The sequence below is a fragment of the Harmonia axyridis genome, chromosome 1, assembly GCF_914767665.1.
Source record: "Harmonia axyridis chromosome 1, icHarAxyr1.1, whole genome shotgun sequence".
Lineage (NCBI taxonomy): Eukaryota > Metazoa > Arthropoda > Insecta > Coleoptera > Coccinellidae > Harmonia > Harmonia axyridis.
Window position 1 is genome coordinate 717,903 of NC_059501.1, and position 20,140 is coordinate 738,042.

The 20,140-nt window shown below is 35.9% G+C and overlaps 2 protein-coding genes across 2 annotated transcripts; both read left to right on the forward strand.

Annotated features, from left to right (window-relative positions):
- The first annotated feature begins 205 nt into the window (after positions 1-205).
- Positions 206-13,849, forward strand: LOC123689063 (soluble guanylate cyclase 89Db-like). The gene is made up of 13 exons (XM_045627858.1): positions 206-542; positions 2,121-2,320; positions 2,381-2,574; positions 3,945-4,081; positions 4,955-5,200; positions 7,252-7,490; positions 9,998-10,105; positions 10,171-10,339; positions 12,043-12,186; positions 12,342-12,495; positions 12,620-12,729; positions 12,785-12,874; positions 13,692-13,849. The coding sequence occupies exons 1-13, from the start codon at positions 501-503 to the stop codon at positions 13,761-13,763; spliced, it is 1,905 nt and encodes a 634-aa protein (XP_045483814.1). The 5' UTR covers positions 206-500; the 3' UTR covers positions 13,764-13,849.
- A 38-nt stretch (positions 13,850-13,887) lies between these two features.
- LOC123689064 (soluble guanylate cyclase 89Da-like) lies at positions 13,888-19,910 on the forward strand. Its single transcript, XM_045627859.1, has 13 exons — positions 13,888-14,240; positions 15,214-15,413; positions 15,536-15,729; positions 16,094-16,230; positions 16,387-16,626; positions 17,443-17,657; positions 17,945-18,052; positions 18,103-18,271; positions 18,325-18,468; positions 18,736-18,889; positions 19,008-19,117; positions 19,548-19,637; positions 19,773-19,910. The coding sequence occupies exons 1-13, from the start codon at positions 14,199-14,201 to the stop codon at positions 19,848-19,850; spliced, it is 1,881 nt and encodes a 626-aa protein (XP_045483815.1). The 5' UTR covers positions 13,888-14,198; the 3' UTR covers positions 19,851-19,910.
- The last annotated feature ends 230 nt before the right edge of the window (positions 19,911-20,140 follow it).

Sequence of the window (20,140 nt, forward strand, 5' to 3'; positions counted from 1 at the left end):
TATTTATTTGACTGTGTTTTCTGAAGTTTCCGAGAAATGTTTTTTTTCTAATTTAGTTTCTTTGGTGTTTCACATCAAAATTGATGAATCGAATTCGAAATTTTTTTCATTACATTTTTGTAGTCAACACATTTCAAAACAAAATTGTCAACATTTCAGGGGGGTTTAAACTTTGTTCTTCCTTGAACGATCTGAAGACCTAAAACCACCAAGAAAAATCTCACCAATTTATAACGTAGGATCGTTGAGATGATAAATGAAAATGCTCCATTACAGGATCAGTCAAGCGAGAAAAACAATTTTCTGGATTGAACCCATCTCACATTTCTGAGAGGTCTGATCGAGTAAGCGAGATCCTTGCTTGCTACATGCGTCGTTTTGATGTTCTGTTGGTAGAGGATGAAGGAATCCCCTCTTCAATTTTATTGTCAAGTTTGCTTCGAGGCCCAGTGGTGTTTTTAGTATCCTGTTGATTCAGTGTCCCAGATCAGGATATAAAAATGTACGGGATGTTACTGGAGAGCGTTCAGCATTTTGTACAGGTTGGTTACACATTTTTTACAGTTTTTTTTTATTATAAAATTTAACTTTTGTACCTACCTATATAATTTGAAGTAATCAATCCTAATTTTCGGGCAAGAACGAAATTTGAGGTTTTAAATCCCAATCCTACGTCCAGGAGTTGTAACTGCCTCAAGAATAATATCAAATTTTTTTCAGAATTTCAGTTCAAAATATATAATTTCTGAAATAATAAACTAATTGCCAACTGTAAGCTTTTTTGTGATCTACGTCACCACATCAATTGAAAAAATGTACCTATGAGCTTCCCATGGAGTTCACTTTCCTTGAATTTTTTAAGGTCCAGGTATTGCAAATTCGGGTAGAATTTTTCGAAATTAAAATTTTTGGGCGAGTATGAAATTTGGCTGAAGTATTGGTCGCCAACAAAGCTAACCAATTTTTGGTAAACCTAACAGTTTGAGAAAGAACTGAATTTGAAGTTTGGGAAAAAAAGCGTAAAAATTGAATCTCTTTACAAACATCTTTATATCTCCTGAAATATTCGTCACAGACCAATCAAATAAAAACATTTTTTGAAGAACGAGTTCTGATCTGAAACATAATGAAACTTCAAGTCAATATCTTGCGTCCTGAAGCGATGGCAGTTCAGAGAAGAGAAAAAAAAAATTTTTTTTTTAGAATAAAATCAGTTTTTAAGGAGAAATTTGAATTCAAAATTTTTGGAAAAAACCGTAAAAATCCATTTTCTCTACAAAAATCGTTATATCTCCTAAGATATTCGTCACAGACCCCTCAAATAAAAACGATTTTTGATGATCGAGTTCTCATCTACAACATGAAGAGACTCCAAGTCCATATCTTGCGTCCTGAAGCGATGGCAGCTTATAGAAAATTTACTAATTTTTTTCAAGAGATTGTCAGTTTTCAACCTATAATTTCTGGAATAATGGACCAATCCCCCAAATGCAAGTACTTTCGTGATCTACGTGAACGGTTCAATCGATGAAGAGGTATATTATTACCAAGAAGGAACTTTTTTTTCCAATTTTTTAAGAAAATTTGAGAAAATTCTTCAAATCAAATATTTTCGGGTGAGAGTGTAATTCGAATAATCATGAACTGCCGATACCAAAACTGCTTACCGATTCTTCGTGGACCCCATAGTTAAGGAGGAATTTGAATTCAAAATTCAAAACCGTAAAAATTCAATCTCTCTACAAAAATCGTTAAATTTCCTAAAATATTCGTCACAGACCCCTCAAATAAAGTCGTTTTTGAAAAATCGAACTCGGATCTGAAACATGATGAGGTTTCAATACCGTATCTTGCGGCCAGGAGTTGTATCAGCCTCGGGAAAATTATCAATTTTTTTGTTGAAAATTTCAGTATATAACCTATAATTTATGATATAATGAACTTATTGCGCAACTGCAATTATTCTTGTGATCTTCATCGCCATATTAATTGAAAAAATGTTATGAACTTCCCATGGAGGAACTTTTACTTACAAATTCGAGTAAAATTTTTCGAAATTAAAATTTTCGAGAGAGTACAAAATTTGGCTAAGTATGTATCGCCTCATCTCGTTTTTCCAGAAAGAGTATGGAGATGATGTCTGGCGCGAAGTCCTCAAAATCTCCGAATGCAAACACATAGTCTTCAGCACCCACCAGGTTTACCCAGATCACATAATGGCTGACCTGGCCAAAGCCTTGGTGTCCATCACAACACAATCTTACGACGATTTCATGACCTTCTTTGGCAGATGCTTCGTTAGATACTTCAGCAATTACGGGTGAGGAACCCATCTCTATTTTTTTCCTAAGTGATCTAAGAATTTTAACCCTTCCTTCAGATATGAGAAAACCATCAAGGCCACTGGTAGAAGCTTCACTGATTTCTTGGAGAACGTTGACAACATCCACTCTCAGTTCAGGTTGGCCTATCCAAAGATGAAGAGTCCTTCTATGTATTTGACGGAAGTGGACGAAAATGGATGTGTGTTGGTGTACAGGAGCGTAAGACAAGGATTTACACATTACCTTATGGGTGAATATTCATTTTTTTAGATACTTACTTAGTCACACAAATATTGTGAAGGGTGTTTTTTTTTTAGAGCTATAGAACTTTAAATTACAATAAAACAACGATGGATTATTCTATTGATATGAATTACATTTATCCGCAAGATAATCTTGTGGCATTACATTTTAAATATGATTTTTGGCATATGACCGCCACGGCTGGCTCGGATGTAGTCCAATCTGGACGTCCAATTTTCGATGACTTTTTCCAACATTTGTGGCCGTATATCGGCAATAATACGGCGAATGTTGTCTTCCAAATGGTCAAGGGTTTGTGGCTTATCCGCATAGACCAATGACTTTACATAGCCCCACAGAAAGTAGTCTAGCGGTATTAAATCACAAGATCTTGGAGGCCAATTCACAGGTCCAAAACGTGGAATTAGGCGGTCACCAAACGTGTCTTTCAATAAATCGATTGTGGCACGAGCTGTGTGACATGTTGCGCCGTCTTGTTGGAACCACAGCTCCTGGACATCATGGTTGTTCAATTCAGGAAAGAAAAAGTTGGTAATCATGGCTCTATACCGATCACCATTGACTGTAACGTTCTGGCCATCATCGTTTTTGAAGAAGTACTGACCAATGATTCCACCAGCCCATAAAGCGCATCAAACATTCAGTTTTTCTGGATGTAACGGTGTTGCGACATACACTTGAGGATTACCTTCACTCCAAATAAGGCAGTTTTGTTTGTTGACGTAGCCATTCAACCAGAAGTGCGCTTCATCGCTAAACAAAATAAAATGGACGTAGTGCGCGATACGTATTCCGCACAGAACCATTATTTTCGAAATAAAATTGCACTACTTGCAAGCGTTGCTCAGGCGTGAGTCTATTCATGATGAATTGCCAAACCAAACTGAGAATAAATCACTTGACAACGGTTAAATCGGTCACCATCTTGAACAGTAATGCCAACTTAAAGTTTTATACCTCAAAAAAAAAACACCCATTATATTTGGGCAAAGCTTGGCAACTACTCAAAGAAAGTATTGAAACATTCGAGAGTATCGACGTAAAAAATTCAGGGCTCAGTTTTTTCTAGCATACTCGTTCATTGCAGTTCACTCAAGAGTTCAGGGTTTAATTTCACAGAATTGATGTATTGAGACGATCATTGCAACATGCCAGATGCAAAAATGAATTATTCTTCAGTTCAATATATTTCAATGAAACTCAAATCAACGGCTACTACTGCCAATTTTGATCGTAAAGTTTCCACGTCACAGACTATAGGTCCCCAATAATTGGTCCTTGAGAGACACCTTCAAAGAAATTCACCTAGAAGACCCCAACTGTGTTGATCTCTTCCATAACATGGATATTTTTCAGGTCAATTACAGGAAATAGCTGTCAGTCTCTTCAACTTAAACCTGCAGACTCAAGTCCTTTCTAGCGAGATGTCCGAAGTCAACGAAAAGAAGATTACCATCATCACTTTCCGTCTAAACTTCGACAACAGCCAATATGTAAGAATATGACCAGATAACACTAGATTTTTCGTGAACTTTTTTTGTAGTCCAATTATTTCCATAATTTGCAATTTGCAATATGACTGAATATTAAAGATTGAATTAAGTACACTGTGTTTTTGAAGGTTGCTAATTAAAAGAAAAATCCAATTTTTTCATTTGAGCCTGTTTCTTACCGATCAATTTCATTAAATTTTCATGTTTTTAATAATACATATTTCTCGATTTTTCCGGTATCATTTTTGATTCTGCATCTACTTTTGACTTTTGAATACCTAATATTTCTCCTTGTTTTGAAACTATATATTTCGTAAACATTTAAAATGTAATATGCTGCTCAAATCCACTCCAATTATTCAAGGATTTTTATGGAGAATATAAAAGTTGGATATTTTAAATTTGCATAGACGTATGTTTGAAAAGCAATCGAAAAGTAATATACAATAAGGTCGCAACGAAGCGTCATCAATGACGTCACTTGGAAGTATCAACAACCATGTGTCTTATATAAAAGTGTTCGTTTTCATTATTGATTTAACTGTTTTTTGTGAACATTGATGATGTTATGCTGTAACATAACTCTAACTACAATTTGAAATTTCACATATCTAAAATAAAAGTTATGCACTTACCTGCCTAGGAACCAAAAAACAAACAAAATAAAATGGGAATATTGCGCAGATGTACATTTTCTAAAAATCATTCATTGCTGTACAGCAATCTGTTCGAGGTTAGAATGCAATGTTGTTTTGAACACCTTAAGTTTTCTTCAGAAAAAATAACACATTCAGACATTTGAAATAACTGGCATAAGTATTTATTGTGAAAAATATCGACCACCCTAACGTTTTTTCCACCCTCTGTTTCCAGATGAAGTTGAAGATCGAAAAAGCCGCCCACCTTGAGACGACCCTGCTCTCCCCCTTTCCCTGCGACCTCCTCCTGCGTCTCTTCCCCTTCGGCCTCCTCTTCAACCCTGCCATGGACATAACGGGGTGCGGGGAGAAGATAATCGAGGTGGCTGGCAAGGGAGGCAAGCAGAAGCTGCTTCTGAAGCCGATCTCCAAATATTTCAGGCTGAGACGGCCTAAGGGGATCAGCTTCACCTGGAAAAACGTACGTTCTTAATTCTGGTTATGGCATGCAAATTTAACAACTAAAGCTAGCGCGTTTTTATCGATGAGAGAACGAGCGTTTTTAATTGGATTGGTTTGTTTGAGTTTTTTTTTTTTGGTTGTAAATATTCGAACGCGAGTGCTTCGCCGCTTGAGTTCATGCGTAAATAGGATTGTGAATTTAATTAGGAGCTGAAGAAGTAGGTTTTTTTATTGCAAACACGGTAAAAGGATTTTCATTATATCTCACCGAAAACTTCGACTATGATTCGATTTCGAAAGATCCTGTTTGCAATTGAAGGCACCGGAAGTAAATTAGAGCACCGGAAGTAAATTAGAGCACTGGAAAAACGTTTTCCAATTCCTGACTTCGATGGCTCCAAAAATGACTAAATTTAGCATGAATACGAAAAATATGTGACCAAATTGCAACATTACAAATGATACGACGTTCTATCAACATTTTTACAACTTTGCTTTCGCCGTTTTTATGAAATTTGAGGCTTTATTGTGAAAAACTGGTTATACATTTATGATTCAAAATATTGTCCATCGCTGGCAACTATTTTCTCCCATCTTTCGGGCAGCGTACAAACTTGAAAAAACTGGTCATCTTTTGAAGCGATCCACGAATAGATCCAATTTTTTTCTTCTTCATAAGACGAGAAGTATTGGTCAACCAGGCCATTTGCCAGTGATCGAAACAAGTGATTGTCCGAGAAAATAACGTCTGCAGAATACTTTCGCAACATGGGGTCGAGTATTGTCATGATGTAAAATCACTTTATCATATCTCTCGTTATATTGCGGCCGTTTTTCGTTCAATGCTCGGCCCAAACGCATTAATTGCGTGCGATAACGATCGCCTTTGATTATTTAGTCAGTTTTAACAACTCGTAATACACTACACCGAGCTGGTCCCACCAAATAATGAGCATGACTTTGGAACTGTGAATGTTCGGTTTGGCCTTCGACGTGGAAGCATGGTCGGAATATCTCAATGATTTTCTGCGCTTGAAATTTTCGAAATGAACCCATTTCTCGTTTCCAGTCACAATGTGATGCAGAAATCCTTTCGTCTTTGCCTTGCAAGCAGCTGTTCACAATCAAACAAACGCCGTTCAACATATCTCGGCTTCAACTCGTACGACACCCATTTTCCTTGTTTCTGTCATTCCTATGACTTTCAGGCGGTTTGAAATGTCTTGTTGCGTTTCTCCAATGATCCTGCCAATTCTTGTTGCGTTTGACAAGAGTCTTTATCAAGTAATGCCACCAATTCTGCATCTTCGAAAACCATCTCTCTTCCACCGCCATGCTGGTCTTCTACGTCAATATCACCGTTCTTGAAGCGTTGAAACCACTCTCGACACATTCTTTCACTGATAGTGGCTTCACCATAAGTATTTGAGAGCATTTTATGAGCCTCAGTTGCAGATTTCTTCATATTAAAGCAGAAAATGAAAACCTCCCGCAAATGACGAGAATTTGGCTCGTAAGCTGACATGTTCAATCGAGAATAACTTCATCATGCAGACACAAATCGACTAATATTTCGATGGCGTTATGTTTAAAAATAGCTTATTGTATGACATCTACGATCTATTTATTTCGACTTCCACTTACCGCTATTGCAAAACGGCGGAGGTAAAGTTGTACACCTAATACCTCCATTTGTAAGCGTACAAATGCTTTAAATCATCGCAACACCACATTTTGTACAAATATTTGAAGCTGCACCTCTATTGAATTTGATTGGTGCGAGAAATGAAACCTGAAGATGTCATTAGAACACGTAAAGCAGGCAATTGAGCGCTTACAAACGTTTACCAAAATCTTGTTTTCGAATGAAGCTCATTTTCACTTCTCGTCTGGTGCTTCAAGTATGAATTTGGCGATTTGCTCAATTGTCAATACTTTGGATTTTTCCGGTTTGTAACCAATAGTTACTCCGTTGAAAAATGCAGTATAGTTTTTGGTTAATTATTAATATTTACATCTTCTTTTACTGCCATAATGTTACAATGTTTTTCTTGAAATTAACTTTTCCAGGCGTTCTACCTAAAATCCGTTATGTTTGAGATCGAGATGCTCAGATCAGAATTGTTGACAACACCGTCTCTGGAAACCCAGTTTCCCAAAGACGAAAGAGAGATTGAAATTGATGGCAAAAGCGTGTCCCCTTATTCCCTGAGGAGAGATAGTCAACCTGGCCTTAAGAACATCCTGTTGAAAGGAAAGATGCAGTATTTGAAGGATATCAACGCCATCATCTTCTTATGCAGCCCAGTGTGAGTTATTGCTTGTTTTTGTGGAGGAATATCAAAAAAATTCAATGTTTTTTATATAGGTACACTTTCGATAGTAGGTATATTCACGCTCAAAACCAACTAACATAAAAAACTTGCATTTATTGAATATAGTAGATGTTTTTTTAAGAGCTTGAGAATTTTAAATGATAATACAAGACAGAAAAATAGTTGGAAATAAGTTTTTATTATTATACTCTGGTAAATAATTTCATGGCATTTATTTTGTCACGTCTACGAGTTGCATACTTTTTCAAGTAAATTTGGCCGTATGTCTTCAATATTGACTTCCAATGCTTCAAGAGTTAATTACTATTTTTTTCCCCAAATTGATTTCTAAGATTCACCATTTTTCAATAGGTATACTCGAAAATTGAAATCATAGTATCAGAACTTGAGCTAAATGTACTAAACTGTATTCGAACTAGCAAAACTCCGTCCGATATCGAAGGAACTATTCCGAAAGAATTTTTATCACTTTCCATTCCGAAGCATTCAAAGTTTAGATAACAATTTCATCGCCCAAGTCTAACTTGGTACAATAAAGGTCGCTCACGTTATTTTCATAATGATCTCGATAAGGAACGAAAAGTTTTCTCATGCCCTATAAGGATGACTGGGATACATAAATATTCCCAACACGATTCTCCCAGTAGCAATCGAGTTCGTGGAAGTTTTTCAAGGAGAAAATGTATACCGGGTGTCACACTGACGAAGGGATGAAGTAGATGGCCCATTTTTTCTGAGCAATTATTTTTGAAAAAAAAAACTAGAGAAGCACAGGTGTCAGGAACTACATCAGAGTAATGAACAGGGATAGAGGGGCATATGTTATTTTGTCCCCAACATGAACTACCAAATTTGACATGAAGCGCGCGGAAATGAAAACATGTCAGTGATACGATATTTCACTCAATTCGCGAGTTTCTCCACAAAGAACGCACTTCTTATGTCCCATAGTGAATCAACGTTTCATATTAATTCAGAATATATTGAAATAAATACCTAAATAATTCAGAAATTCAGAAAACAAAATGCAAGCGCTCCAAACACGTGAAACAACCGATGACACTAGGAGAGCAAAAGTTGCCAAACCTTGGATTTCAGCAGGTAGATACAGAAAACAATAAATATTCTGCTTATTATAAATAAGACAATTAGGGAATTGTCGAATTTCAAATATTCAAATTCGCATATTTAATCGGGAATCACTCAAATGAATATATTACATACAATATAATATAAAGGGTGTTTTTTAGAGCTATAGAACTTTAAATTGCAATAAAACAACGATGGATTATTCGATTGACATGAATTTAATTTATCCGCAAGATAATCTTGTGGCATTACATTTTAAACATGATTTCTGGCATATGACCGCCACGGCTGACTCGGATGTAGTCCAATATGGACGTCCAATTTTCGATGACTTTTTCCAACATTTGTGGCCGTATATCGGCAATAACACGGTGAATGTTGTCTTCCAAATGGTCAAGGGTTTGTGGCTTATCTACATAGACCATTGACTTTACATAGCCCCACAGAGAGTAGTCTAGCAGTATTAAATCACAAGATCTTGGAGGCCAATTCACAGGTCCAAAACGTGAAATTAGGCGGTCACCAAACGTGTCTTTCAATAAATCGATTGTGGCACGAGTTGTGCGACAGGTTGCGCCGTCTTGTTGGAACCACAGCTCCTGGACATCATTTTTGTTCAATTCAGGAATGAAAAAGTAATCATAGCTCTATACCGATCACCATTGACTGTAACGTTCTGGCCATCATCGTTTTTGAAGAAGTACGGACCAATGATTCCACCAGCCCATAAGGCGCACCAAACAGTCAGTTTTTCCGGATATAACGGTGTTTCGACATACACTTGAGGATTAGCTTCACTCCAAATGCGGCAGTTTTATTTGTTGACGTAGCCATTCAACCAGAAGTGCGCTTCATCGCTAAAATGGACGTTGTGCGCGATACGTATTCCGCACAGAACCATTATTTTCGAAATAAAATTGCACTATTTGCAAGCGTTGTTTAAGCGTGAGTCTGTTCACGATGAATTGCCAAACCAAACTGAGAATAAATCACTTGACAGCTGTTAAATCGGTCGCCATCTTGAACAGTAATACGAACATAAAGTTATATACCTCGAAAAAAACACCCATTACATTCATAATCTTATAGTAAAATTGTGGATTTGGAAATATATCACAATCCGACAACGTAATCTAACCATTTTGGGAACATGTAAAAACTGCGTATACTTCCTCTATCTATGTTTATTATTCTATGGGTTTTTTCAATAGGAGGGTTAATTTTGAAATTGAAAAAAGAGAGAAATCAATGGATGTTAATTAATTGTGTCCTTATCTGATGATTTCTGAAAAAACTGCCAAATTCGGACAACCACAGCGACGTTGTCATACAATGTAATCTATAAACAATGATACAGAATTCATCTGAATCAAAAATCGAACAATTTCCAGAATAAACGACATCAACGAGCTGCCCGACCTTGGTCTGTACCTGAACGACCTCAACCAACACGGAATGAGCAAAGAGATGGTACTAACAGGATGGCAACACAGCTCCAAGTGAGTATTCACCCTTGTAACCCTTGTCACAACTTGTTTGGAGATAAAGTAGAAACCTCCCTTAGGTTGGAATTGGTTTTCGACAAGGCCGAACAGAGAGCTTCCGAGCTAGAGACCAACTATGCTCTTCTGGATACCTGGAAGACAAGAGGTGATGACCTGTTGTATTCTATGATACCAAGAAGTGTGGCAGATCATCTTAGAAGCGGCCATTCTCCTTTGAGTACTTGCCAGGTTAGTTCAAGAGATATCTTTGTTCTTCCTGTCTTCTTATTAATGTGCCTTATCTTTAGATGAAGCTGGTGGTCGATCTTTGGAAACTGTTCAAACAGATTGTTGATTATCGACGTAAATTTTGTTTGGCAACTCAAGAGGATTCTCATCTCGTCTTTGTTTGCAATGCTCGTTTCCTTGAGTGATTTTGGTTACCATTGTTTGAAACTTTTATTCGTCTTGAGCCAGAACTAAACCTCTAATATTAAACCATCTACGTGGATTTCTGTTTGGCAAGTCACTTTCAGCTCCAGAAAACTCTCATATTGTCTTTGTCTCTTTAAAGTGCCAGTTTCCTTAAAAGGATTAAATTATCATTATTTGAAACTTTTCTTCATGTTGAACTAGAACTAGACGTCTGATATTAGACCATCTACATAGATTTTTCTTTGACCAGACACCTTCAACTCAAGAAATTGCTCTTCTTGTCTTCTTCTTCTAGAGGGTGTTTTTTTTAGAGCTAAAGAACTTTTAATTGCAATAAAACAACGATGGATCATTCGATTGGCATGAATTTTATTAATCCGCAAGATAATCTTGTGGCAATACATTTTAAATATGATTTCTGGCATATGACCGCCACAGCTGGCTCGGCTGTAGTCCAATCTGGACGTCCAATTTTCGATGACTTTTTCCTACATTTGTGGCCGTATATTGGCAATAACACGGAGATGTTGTCTTCCAAATGGTCAAGGGTTTGTGGCTTATCCGCATAGACCAATGACTTTACTTAGCCCCACAGAAAGTAATCTAGCGGTGTTAAATCACAAGATCTTGGAGGCCAATTCACAGATCCAAAACGTGAAATTAGGCGGTCACCAAACGTGTCTTTCAATAAATCGATTGTGGCACGAGCTGTGTGAGATGTTGCGCCGTCTTGTTGGAACCACTGTTCCTGGACATCATGGTTGCTCAATTCAGGAATGAAAAAGTTAGTGATCATGGCTCTATACCGATCACCATTGACTGTAACGATTTGGCCATCATCGTTTTTGAAGAAGTACGGACCAATGATTCCACCAGCCCATAAAGCGTACCAAACAATCAGTTTTTCTGGATGTAACGGTGTTTCGACATATACTTGAGGATTAGCTTCACTCCAAATGTGGCAGTTCAGTTTGTTGACGTAGCCATTCAACCAGAAGTGCGCTTCATCGCTAAACAAAATAAAATGGACGTAGTGCGCGGTACGTATTCCGCGCAGAACCATTACTTTTGAAATAAAATTGCACAATTTGCAAGCATTGTTCAGGCGTGAGTCTATTTAAGATAAATTGCCAAACCAAACTGAGAATAAATCACTTGACAACTGTCAAATCGGTCACCATTTCGAACAGTAATGCCAACTTAAAGTTATATACCTCGAAAAAAAACACCCGTTAGTTCTTGATGTGCTTGTTTCCCTAAAATGAGTTTAGTTAACATTGTTTGAAACTTTTCTTCATCTTGAGCTAGAATTCAATATCTGGTATTCAACCATCCACGTAGATTTTTGACACCTTCAGCTCAAGGAAACGCTCTTCTTGTCTTCTTCTTCTTCTAGCTCTTGATGTGCTCGCTTCTTCAAATGACTTTTGTCACCATTGTTTTAAACTTTTCTTCCTCTTGAACTAGAACTAGACATTTGATATTAAAGTATAGAAGTGATGTTTAATTTTTTTCAGACCTTCGATGCAGTGACTATAATGTTTTGTGAGCTTGTCGGTTTCAATTCCTCAACAGTAGAAGACGCTATGGAGCTAGTGTCCACCATGAATGCTGTGTACTCTTGCTTCGATTCCTTGATGGACAGATTTGATGTATATAAGGTAAAAGGATATTTTCTACGTACTATTCCTTGATGTTTCGAAGTATCCACCCTGTAGGTCTGTGGTTTTCAAGGGCACACATTGTGCATGAATGAACGAGCGCTTGGAAGCTCCTGGCTTCACATCATTGCTTTCCTCATTTTCTTCCATTTCAGGTGGAGACAGTTGGAAGGATTTATATGGCAGTCAGTGGCGCACCTCAGAAAACAGAAAAGCACGCCAGTAATATTTGTGACATGTCCTTGTGTATGGTCAAACATGTTGAACAACTGCAAATACCCTCCGGCACCAGTGTAGGCGTCAGGATTGGTAAGGTTTTTTTTTTGTAATAAAATGATAGATTTCTGTTTATTATTTTCAATAATGAATTCAAATTACAAAATATCAATTTGTATATGTATCGTCATTCATTTTATGGACATTTCCTCAACAGGTATTCACTCGGGACCAGTGGTGGCGGGAATTGTTGGGATAAAGGTGCCACGCTATTGTTTTTTCGGGGATACAGTGAACACGGCTTCCAGAATGCAATCTACCAGCGAGGTAGTTATAGAATTGATTTTACGACGAGTGTTTTTGATTTTTCTTATTTTTCTAGCCTGGAATGATACACATATCAGCCACAACTAAATCCCAGTTAACGGAGGATAAATATAAATTTGAAAATAGGGGTTCTGTCAAACTGAAGGTAGTTATTTATATTATCTTATATACATATATACATACATTATTTTGTGAGGTACACGTTTTAAAGGATTTCAGAATTATTATTCGTTTGAAATTTGATGGATAGAAATTAGTATCTGTTCCTATGAAAAATATACAGAGTGGTCCAGATAGAACAATTATTTTCATGAAATAAGTTCATATAAACATATATCCTAACCAACTTCGTTTCGAGATACAGGGTGTTAAAGTTAAAAAAAAAATTAGTTTTTTCCTCATAACTCTAGTATTATTATTATAATTGTTTTCATTTTTGGCAATTGAAGTCTAGATGATGTGATTTTTCCAATCAGGTAAGTGTCTCCTGCCAAAATTATCCAGTGGCGTAGATATAGGACTGCGGTGATCCTTTTCCTATTGAAAATCTACACAACTGTCTTTTTTTGACAAAATAATTTCATTTCTGAAATTAATAGAGCTTCACAAAAAAAAAAGGCCTCTTAAAATTTTTTCATAGATGTAGCATAATCGAGATAATCGAGTAAAAAGCAAATACTATCCACGAAAATCTAGAAAAAATAATTTTTCAAATTTTTCCATTAGTGATAAACGAAAGTACAAAATTGACGTAGTGTATTATAGATGTTATTGAAGCTATTTTCAATCCAGGAGAAACAGTACACCCTGTATGACCGAAAACATTTTTTATACGCAGTACTCAAGCAATAAAGGAACTTCATACAAAATAACATCTCTTTTCTAAATAGAGATATGGAACAAGCCGATACTATTGTAAGATCCTGTATAACGTGTTCTCGATAATTTTCTGTTTTTTTCAGGGTAAAGGAGATATGGAAACTTATTGGATTTTCGAAACAAACCCAGAATCTATTATTGCTGAAATCAACTGAATACAAACAATATCTCTTCGTATACTAAAATGAATATATTTGACTATATTTAAGAATAACTAATATTGATGTACATTTTAAACCTGAATATATCTATATCTATATCTATATGTTTAATAAAATAATATATAAAAAACACCCAAATTCACTACGCAAAAATTTACACTTGAACTAACCTCAAGAATTATAATTTCGACTTTTCAAATTGATGGTATCCAATTCAATAATAATAAGCGTCCACCCCTTCTGTATTTACACAATAGTCTTCCACTTTTTACGACAAAAGCTTTTAGCTGGGACTGTAATAGAAAGCGACATGACAATGAAATTATTTTATCTAATTAATTGATATCCCAACATGAAGTGGATGTTCAATAAAGCTTAAACGTTATCAGTTCAAGAGAACCTCTCCAAGGGTTGACAACACTATCCGAAATGTACGGTATGTTATTGGAAAGCGTGCAGTATTTTGTACAGGTGAGAAATATTTTCTTGTATTAATACAAGTTTTTTCAATAAGACGTTTCATTTTTTTATTGGAAAAAAAAAGAAATTTTGGGAAAAATGAATGGATCTTTATTTAATTGTGAAGAGAACGATGAAAAAGATATGAGCCAAAAATGAGATATGAAAAAAAATCTAAGGGTGTTAAATCACAAGTTCTCGATGACCAATCGTGATCACCTCTTCGAGAAATAATACGACCAGGAAACTTGCCAAATTGCGATTGTTTCATTGCTTGTGTGGCACGTAGAACCATCTCGCTAAAAATAAATGTCGTCTCTCATCAATATATTTCAATTCCGGCCATAAAAATCATTAACCATAGCCTGATCCCCAAGAACTACAAGGAATCGACAAATCTGGGTATTCGTCAACACTACGGGCTACTCTAGCAATATTCTCAGTTTTTCTTTAGCGACGTACACGGTTTCGATTCTTCACGTCACTAACTTGTTCCTACAACAACTTTTTCGCCAGTTTCAACATTTACGGTCGAAAAAGTTCTTCATGACAAAAGTGCTCCATTCTTGCAAACTGTGACTGCAAAATATTCACCATTTTTGTAGTGAATTTTAACAATTTCGTTGCGTTGTTGAAGCGTGTATCCTTCCATTTTTAGTAATGAAGTAATTTTCACTTGTCAAATGTCAAAAAATGCTATCTTCAACTGACAGCTGCTCAAATAGCAGGCTATTCAAAATGAAACCTTTTATTGGAAAACTATTTACTAACTTTTTACTACTGCAGAAGTTCATAAGGTGTTTTAAAAACTATTATAGGATGATCGATCCGCTCTAAGGCTTAATTTTTTAATTTGCTCGTTTGGCTATGGACTTAAAGCTGCAAACAAGCTTATTCTAACGAAGAATTTCTTAAGTTTTGAAGGGAATAATATACCATAGTGCAAATTTTGCAGTGTTTTCTTCATATACTTTTTGTTTCTTAGTTGGAATATGGAGAAGACGTTTGGAACGAAGTTTTGCGGAGGGCAAATTGCAAATATACGGAATTCAACACCCACCAAGTTTATCCTGATGACACTATGGCATCCTTAGCTGCTGCATGTGCTGATGTTACTTTGGCATCGTATGACAGCTTTATGAACTTTTTTGGCAGATGCTTCGTCCGATATTTTTCGAAATTGGGGTTAGTACCAAGAATACTATGATTTTTTCTATCTCCTGTAGAAGTCAAGTAATACTAGAAACTCATAATCATTAATCTTGATGAAACTTCCTATGTCCTTGACATTCCAAGAAAATTTTCAGCTATGATGTGACGGTGAAGTCGACTGGGAGATATTTCACCGATTTCTTGGAAAGTGTGGACAACATTCACTCTCAATTTTGCTTTACCTACCCTAAAATGAGAAGTCCGTCGATCTACCTTACAGATATAGATGCCAAAGGGTGTGTTCTCGTCTATCGCAGCGGCAGACAAGGTTTCACCCAGTATGTAATGGGTAAGTACATCAGTATGTGTCAACTAAAGAAGTAGGTTTCAAAATGCTATCAAGATTCACTTTTTGGGGACACAGAGTGGCCACATTAATCTTACGATCTAACACCGTTAGACTTTTTCCTTTGGAATTATGTTAACAGTGTAGTCTAATCCAATCTAATCTAATTCTTGAATACCACGCAAGGACTCAAATGTTATGAAATAATGAATTCTTTATGGGCTATATAGCACCAATCATATAGAACATTGATGAAAACAAAATATCAGACTTTCAAAAAAAAATTATGTTTTTCATGAACTAATCTTGAGACCGTATAGTGCTGAACTGTTTGATTATCATATTAACATCAGTAAAATGGTAATAGGTCAGCTGCAGCAAATATCCAAGGACTTTTACGACCTAGACTTGAATGTCAAAGTACTGGAGAAGGCCACTTCTGCAAGTGGTGCCATAAAAAATTTGATCGTCACCTACAGACTTGACTTTGATAACCGAAATTACGTAAGTATCATACTCAAGACAAACAATTAACAGTTCAAAAAAACATGTCTACTGCAAACACACGTTGTTTTGATCACTTGTTGTCCAATGTATTACGATTATACAAAATTAGACCCTTGAGGCACTCCACGTATTGATTGGAGTTGTCTGTTGTAGATGCAGTATAAAAAACACGGGCAGTCGAGTAGGGCTGATGGGTTGCTATCGCCCTTTCCATGTTTTCTGCTCTTGGACCTTTTCCCTTTTGGCATCATCATTAACACTGAGATGAAGATAATAGGAGCTGGAAAGAAGATTGTAGAAGTTTGGAGGAGTGGCTCTAGCTTCTTGAATGAACCAGTGATCAAATTCTTCAAGTTGAGGAGACCTAAAGGAATTCTGCTGACTTGGAAAAACGTAGGTAAAAGTTAAATGATAATGAGGCGAAGAAAAGAGAAATATAGTTATATATGAGTGAATAACAATTTTTTTCAGTATAGTTTGTGATGTCATTAGCAACAAGAGTTTTCGAATTACAATTTTTGCTCTGCGGTGCAATTTTTTGATTATTACTATCATAAGAAATTCTATACAGGGTGTTTCCTAAACATGCGGCAAAAATTCAGGGGGTTGTTCCTTGGACTATTTTAAGCATGTTTTGTCCTTGGATGATTTTTGAAAAACCTCTTTGTTTCGAAGATACAGGGCGAACAACATTTTTCATATTTTTAAAATTAATAATAGTTTAAATAAAAATGCGAACCGCACTGTGTTTACTAAGTAGGTACAATTTATTTTTAAATTTGTTTAACAACATTCCAATTACTAAAAACGGCCAGTTTTTTGACTAAAAATTGATAAGTGCAGATGGTAAAGGAATACAGATTAAACACGGTTTTCATTTGAATTCGTTTTGTGATGTATTAGCAATTTTTAGTCAAAAAACTGGCCGTTTTTAGTAATTGGAATGTTGTTAAACAAATTTAAAAATAAATTGTACCTACTTAGTAAACACAGTGCGGTACGCATTATTATTAATTTTAAAAATATGAAAAATGTTGTTCGCCCTGTATCTTCGAAACAAATAGGTTTTTCAAAAATCATCAGAGGACAAAATATTCTTAGAATAGTCCAAGGAACAACCCCCTGAATTTTTGCCGCATGTTTAGGAAACACCCTGTATATGAGGGAACAATTCAGTGGATTTTTATTTTAAGACTGCCTACTCTATAGGTTAGGAATCTGAAGGCAGTTATGTTCGAATTGGAGTGCAACGTTGGAGCTGGAGATTTTTTGCATGATGAACATTTGGAAGAGGAGGCTCAAGGTGAACAGAAGGCCACTCCCACTCCTCAAGAGATTGAAGCTAGCAAACGTAATATCTTGTTGAAGGGACAAATGAAGTATCTGGAAGACATAAATGCTCTGGTATTTTTGTGCAGTCCTATGTGAGTGCAAAGTTTAATCTGATATACTCTCCTCTTCGGAATATCTGCAGTTTTTTTGTCAAATTGTTGCACAGCAATACACCTTGAGCAATGGTAGGACCTTCTCTTTAACTTTGACTTTTTTCCCGCTAAAGTAATGTACTTGAGATGTGCAAAGTGAAAAAATACAAAGTAGTTTTGTGCAAGACATTCTTTCATACAAATAATCTCAATCATTATAACCATTGTTTCGAAAGAAGTTATTCCTAAATTCTACAAAGTAATTATATCTTCTGCAACCCTACCAGAATCAATGACCTTGATGAGCTCCCAGAACAAGGTCTATATCTCAACGACCTCAACCCACATGGTCTCAGCAAAGAAATGGTACTTGCAGGTTGGCAACATAACTCCAAGTAAGCCAAAAAAAACCCAACACTACTCAACCTAAACCTTGACTTTCCAGATTGGAGATAATGTTCGACAAAGCCGAACACAGATCGGAGGACTTGGAGAAGAACTACGAGCTGCTGGAGCAATGGAAAGAGAAGGGAGATGACCTCCTTTACTCCATGATACCAAAAACCGTTGCTGATAGGCTCAGGTCTGGCACATCTGCCCTGGACACCTGCGAGGTGAGATGATTTTTGAGGTTTTGTGTTAACTTGAAGGTTTAATTGTTTTTTAGAGCTTCGATGCGGTATCGATCTTGTTCTGTGAGATTGTTGGGCTGTCTTCGGAAACTGTGAAGGATGCTATGGACGTGGTTTCTACCATGAATTCGGTTTTCAGCTGTTTCGATTCACTGATGGACACTTGTCATGTTTACAAGGTGAGTAACATTAAATTATTCATCCACTAGCGTTTTTTATCGTCTGAATTTTCTCTGAGAAAGTGGGCTCTCTCGAACGATTTCAAAAATAGTAAAGAAAGATTAAACTAGTCGTAGTTCTAGCCAATCGAAACCTTTGTTGATTACTTTTGTTTAAAATGAATTATTATAAATAAGATTAGGTGGAAGTCAGATCGAAAAGAAGTGGATATTATTTCTTGGTGTGCACCAAGTACAAGACTTTGCTCAATCTTAAGCCTTATTTAGGTTGAAACTGTGGGCCCCATATACATGGCTGCCAGTGGAGCACCTGAAAAAACACCCCACCACGCAGAAAACGTAGCTGATGTGGCCTTGAAGATGGTGCAGAATATGGAGAACTTCAAGGCGCCTTCAGGGAATAAAGTTGAGATAAGAATAGGTGAGGATGCTTAAAATACAAACTTTTGACGTTTCTCATGGTAGTTAGTCCAATTGTCCCGATATATTTTATCTTCTTAGCATTGAATTGGAGTTTTTTTTATTGTGTTCTTTTATAGGGATCCATTCAGGTTCAGCTGTAGCTGGAATTGTCGGGATAAAGGTTCCAAGATATTGTTTCTTTGGGGATACTGTTAATACAGCATCTAGGATGCAGTCTACAAGTTCGGTGAGTTGAACTTTATGAGTAGGTATTTCAATGAATTGTACAAAATTACTTGATAAATAGTACCTGAGCTGGAGTATGAGTACTTTTCTGCTTTTCGAATTATATGTTCAAAATATTTGGTAGTTTCATCACATTTATCTAATAGGAAGAACTCACTTCGTTTACAACTTACATGTTTAATATGAAATTCTTCGATTTTGGATGCACTTGACATAAATGTTCATTGTAATGTGTAATATCTGCTTTTACTCGAAAGATTAGTGATAATTTTTGAAGCACAATTTTAGTAGATACTTCATAAAATATTTATTCATATAGTTATTACTAATCTTTGAATTTCAATTTTCAGTTTTATGATGAACTGGAAGAATATTATTTAGGACTTTTAAAAATGTTTTCTATGAAAATGCTTTCTATATTTGTATTTTAGCCAGGAAAAATCAACATTTCTACCTATACGAAAAAAATCCTTCCTGCTAACAAATATTTGACAGAGAGCCGAGGAGTGGTTCAAGTGAAGGTAAGTGGTGAACAGTGGCGTACGTATCAACAAATTTCGTTTATCAAATGTATCTATTTCTCAAGTTATTGATGGAAACTATATTTAATTTATAATTCTGTGGTATATAGTTTTGATTCTTCTGTTTGTTTTCAGGGTAAAGGAGAAATGGAAACTTTTTGGTTAATGGGTAAAATCCAAGAGAAAGAAGATCTTAAGATGTTGAAAAAGTGAAAATTTTAAATAGAAATAAATGCATAACAGTATATTGAATGAATAAATAGTTTGTGTAGACGATTGAAATATTATTTGTACTTAGGCTAGTATTTTACCGATTCATTCTCGGAAAATCATGATAGTTTTAATTTCTTATTACTAGTTACATGAGATTAAGCTAGAACTCGGTCGCAACTATTTTCACGGAGATATTTGCTTTAAATTGTATTTCCTAATGAATTTAAAATGTATAACCGTTCCTTGGAGACTTAAATGCAAAGTTAAGCAAGAAACCATAGAAGTCAAGG

Excerpts from the sequence above, each read along its gene's own strand:
- LOC123689063 (XM_045627858.1), top strand. The coding sequence starts at position 501 with ATGTACGGGATGTTACTGGAGAGCGTTCAGCATTTTGTACAG. Across the intron at positions 543-2,120 it reads GCGTTCAGCATTTTGTACAG|AAAGAGTATGGAGATGATGT; the intron begins GTTGGTTACACA and ends TCGTTTTTCCAG. Across the intron at positions 10,340-12,042 it reads CTCCTTTGAGTACTTGCCAG|ACCTTCGATGCAGTGACTAT; the intron begins GTTAGTTCAAGA and ends AATTTTTTTCAG.
- LOC123689064 (XM_045627859.1), top strand. The coding sequence starts at position 14,199 with ATGTACGGTATGTTATTGGAAAGCGTGCAGTATTTTGTACAG. Across the intron at positions 17,658-17,944 it reads GTATTTTTGTGCAGTCCTAT|AATCAATGACCTTGATGAGC; the intron begins GTGAGTGCAAAG and ends CAACCCTACCAG. Across the intron at positions 19,118-19,547 it reads GGATGCAGTCTACAAGTTCG|CCAGGAAAAATCAACATTTC; the intron begins GTGAGTTGAACT and ends TTTGTATTTTAG.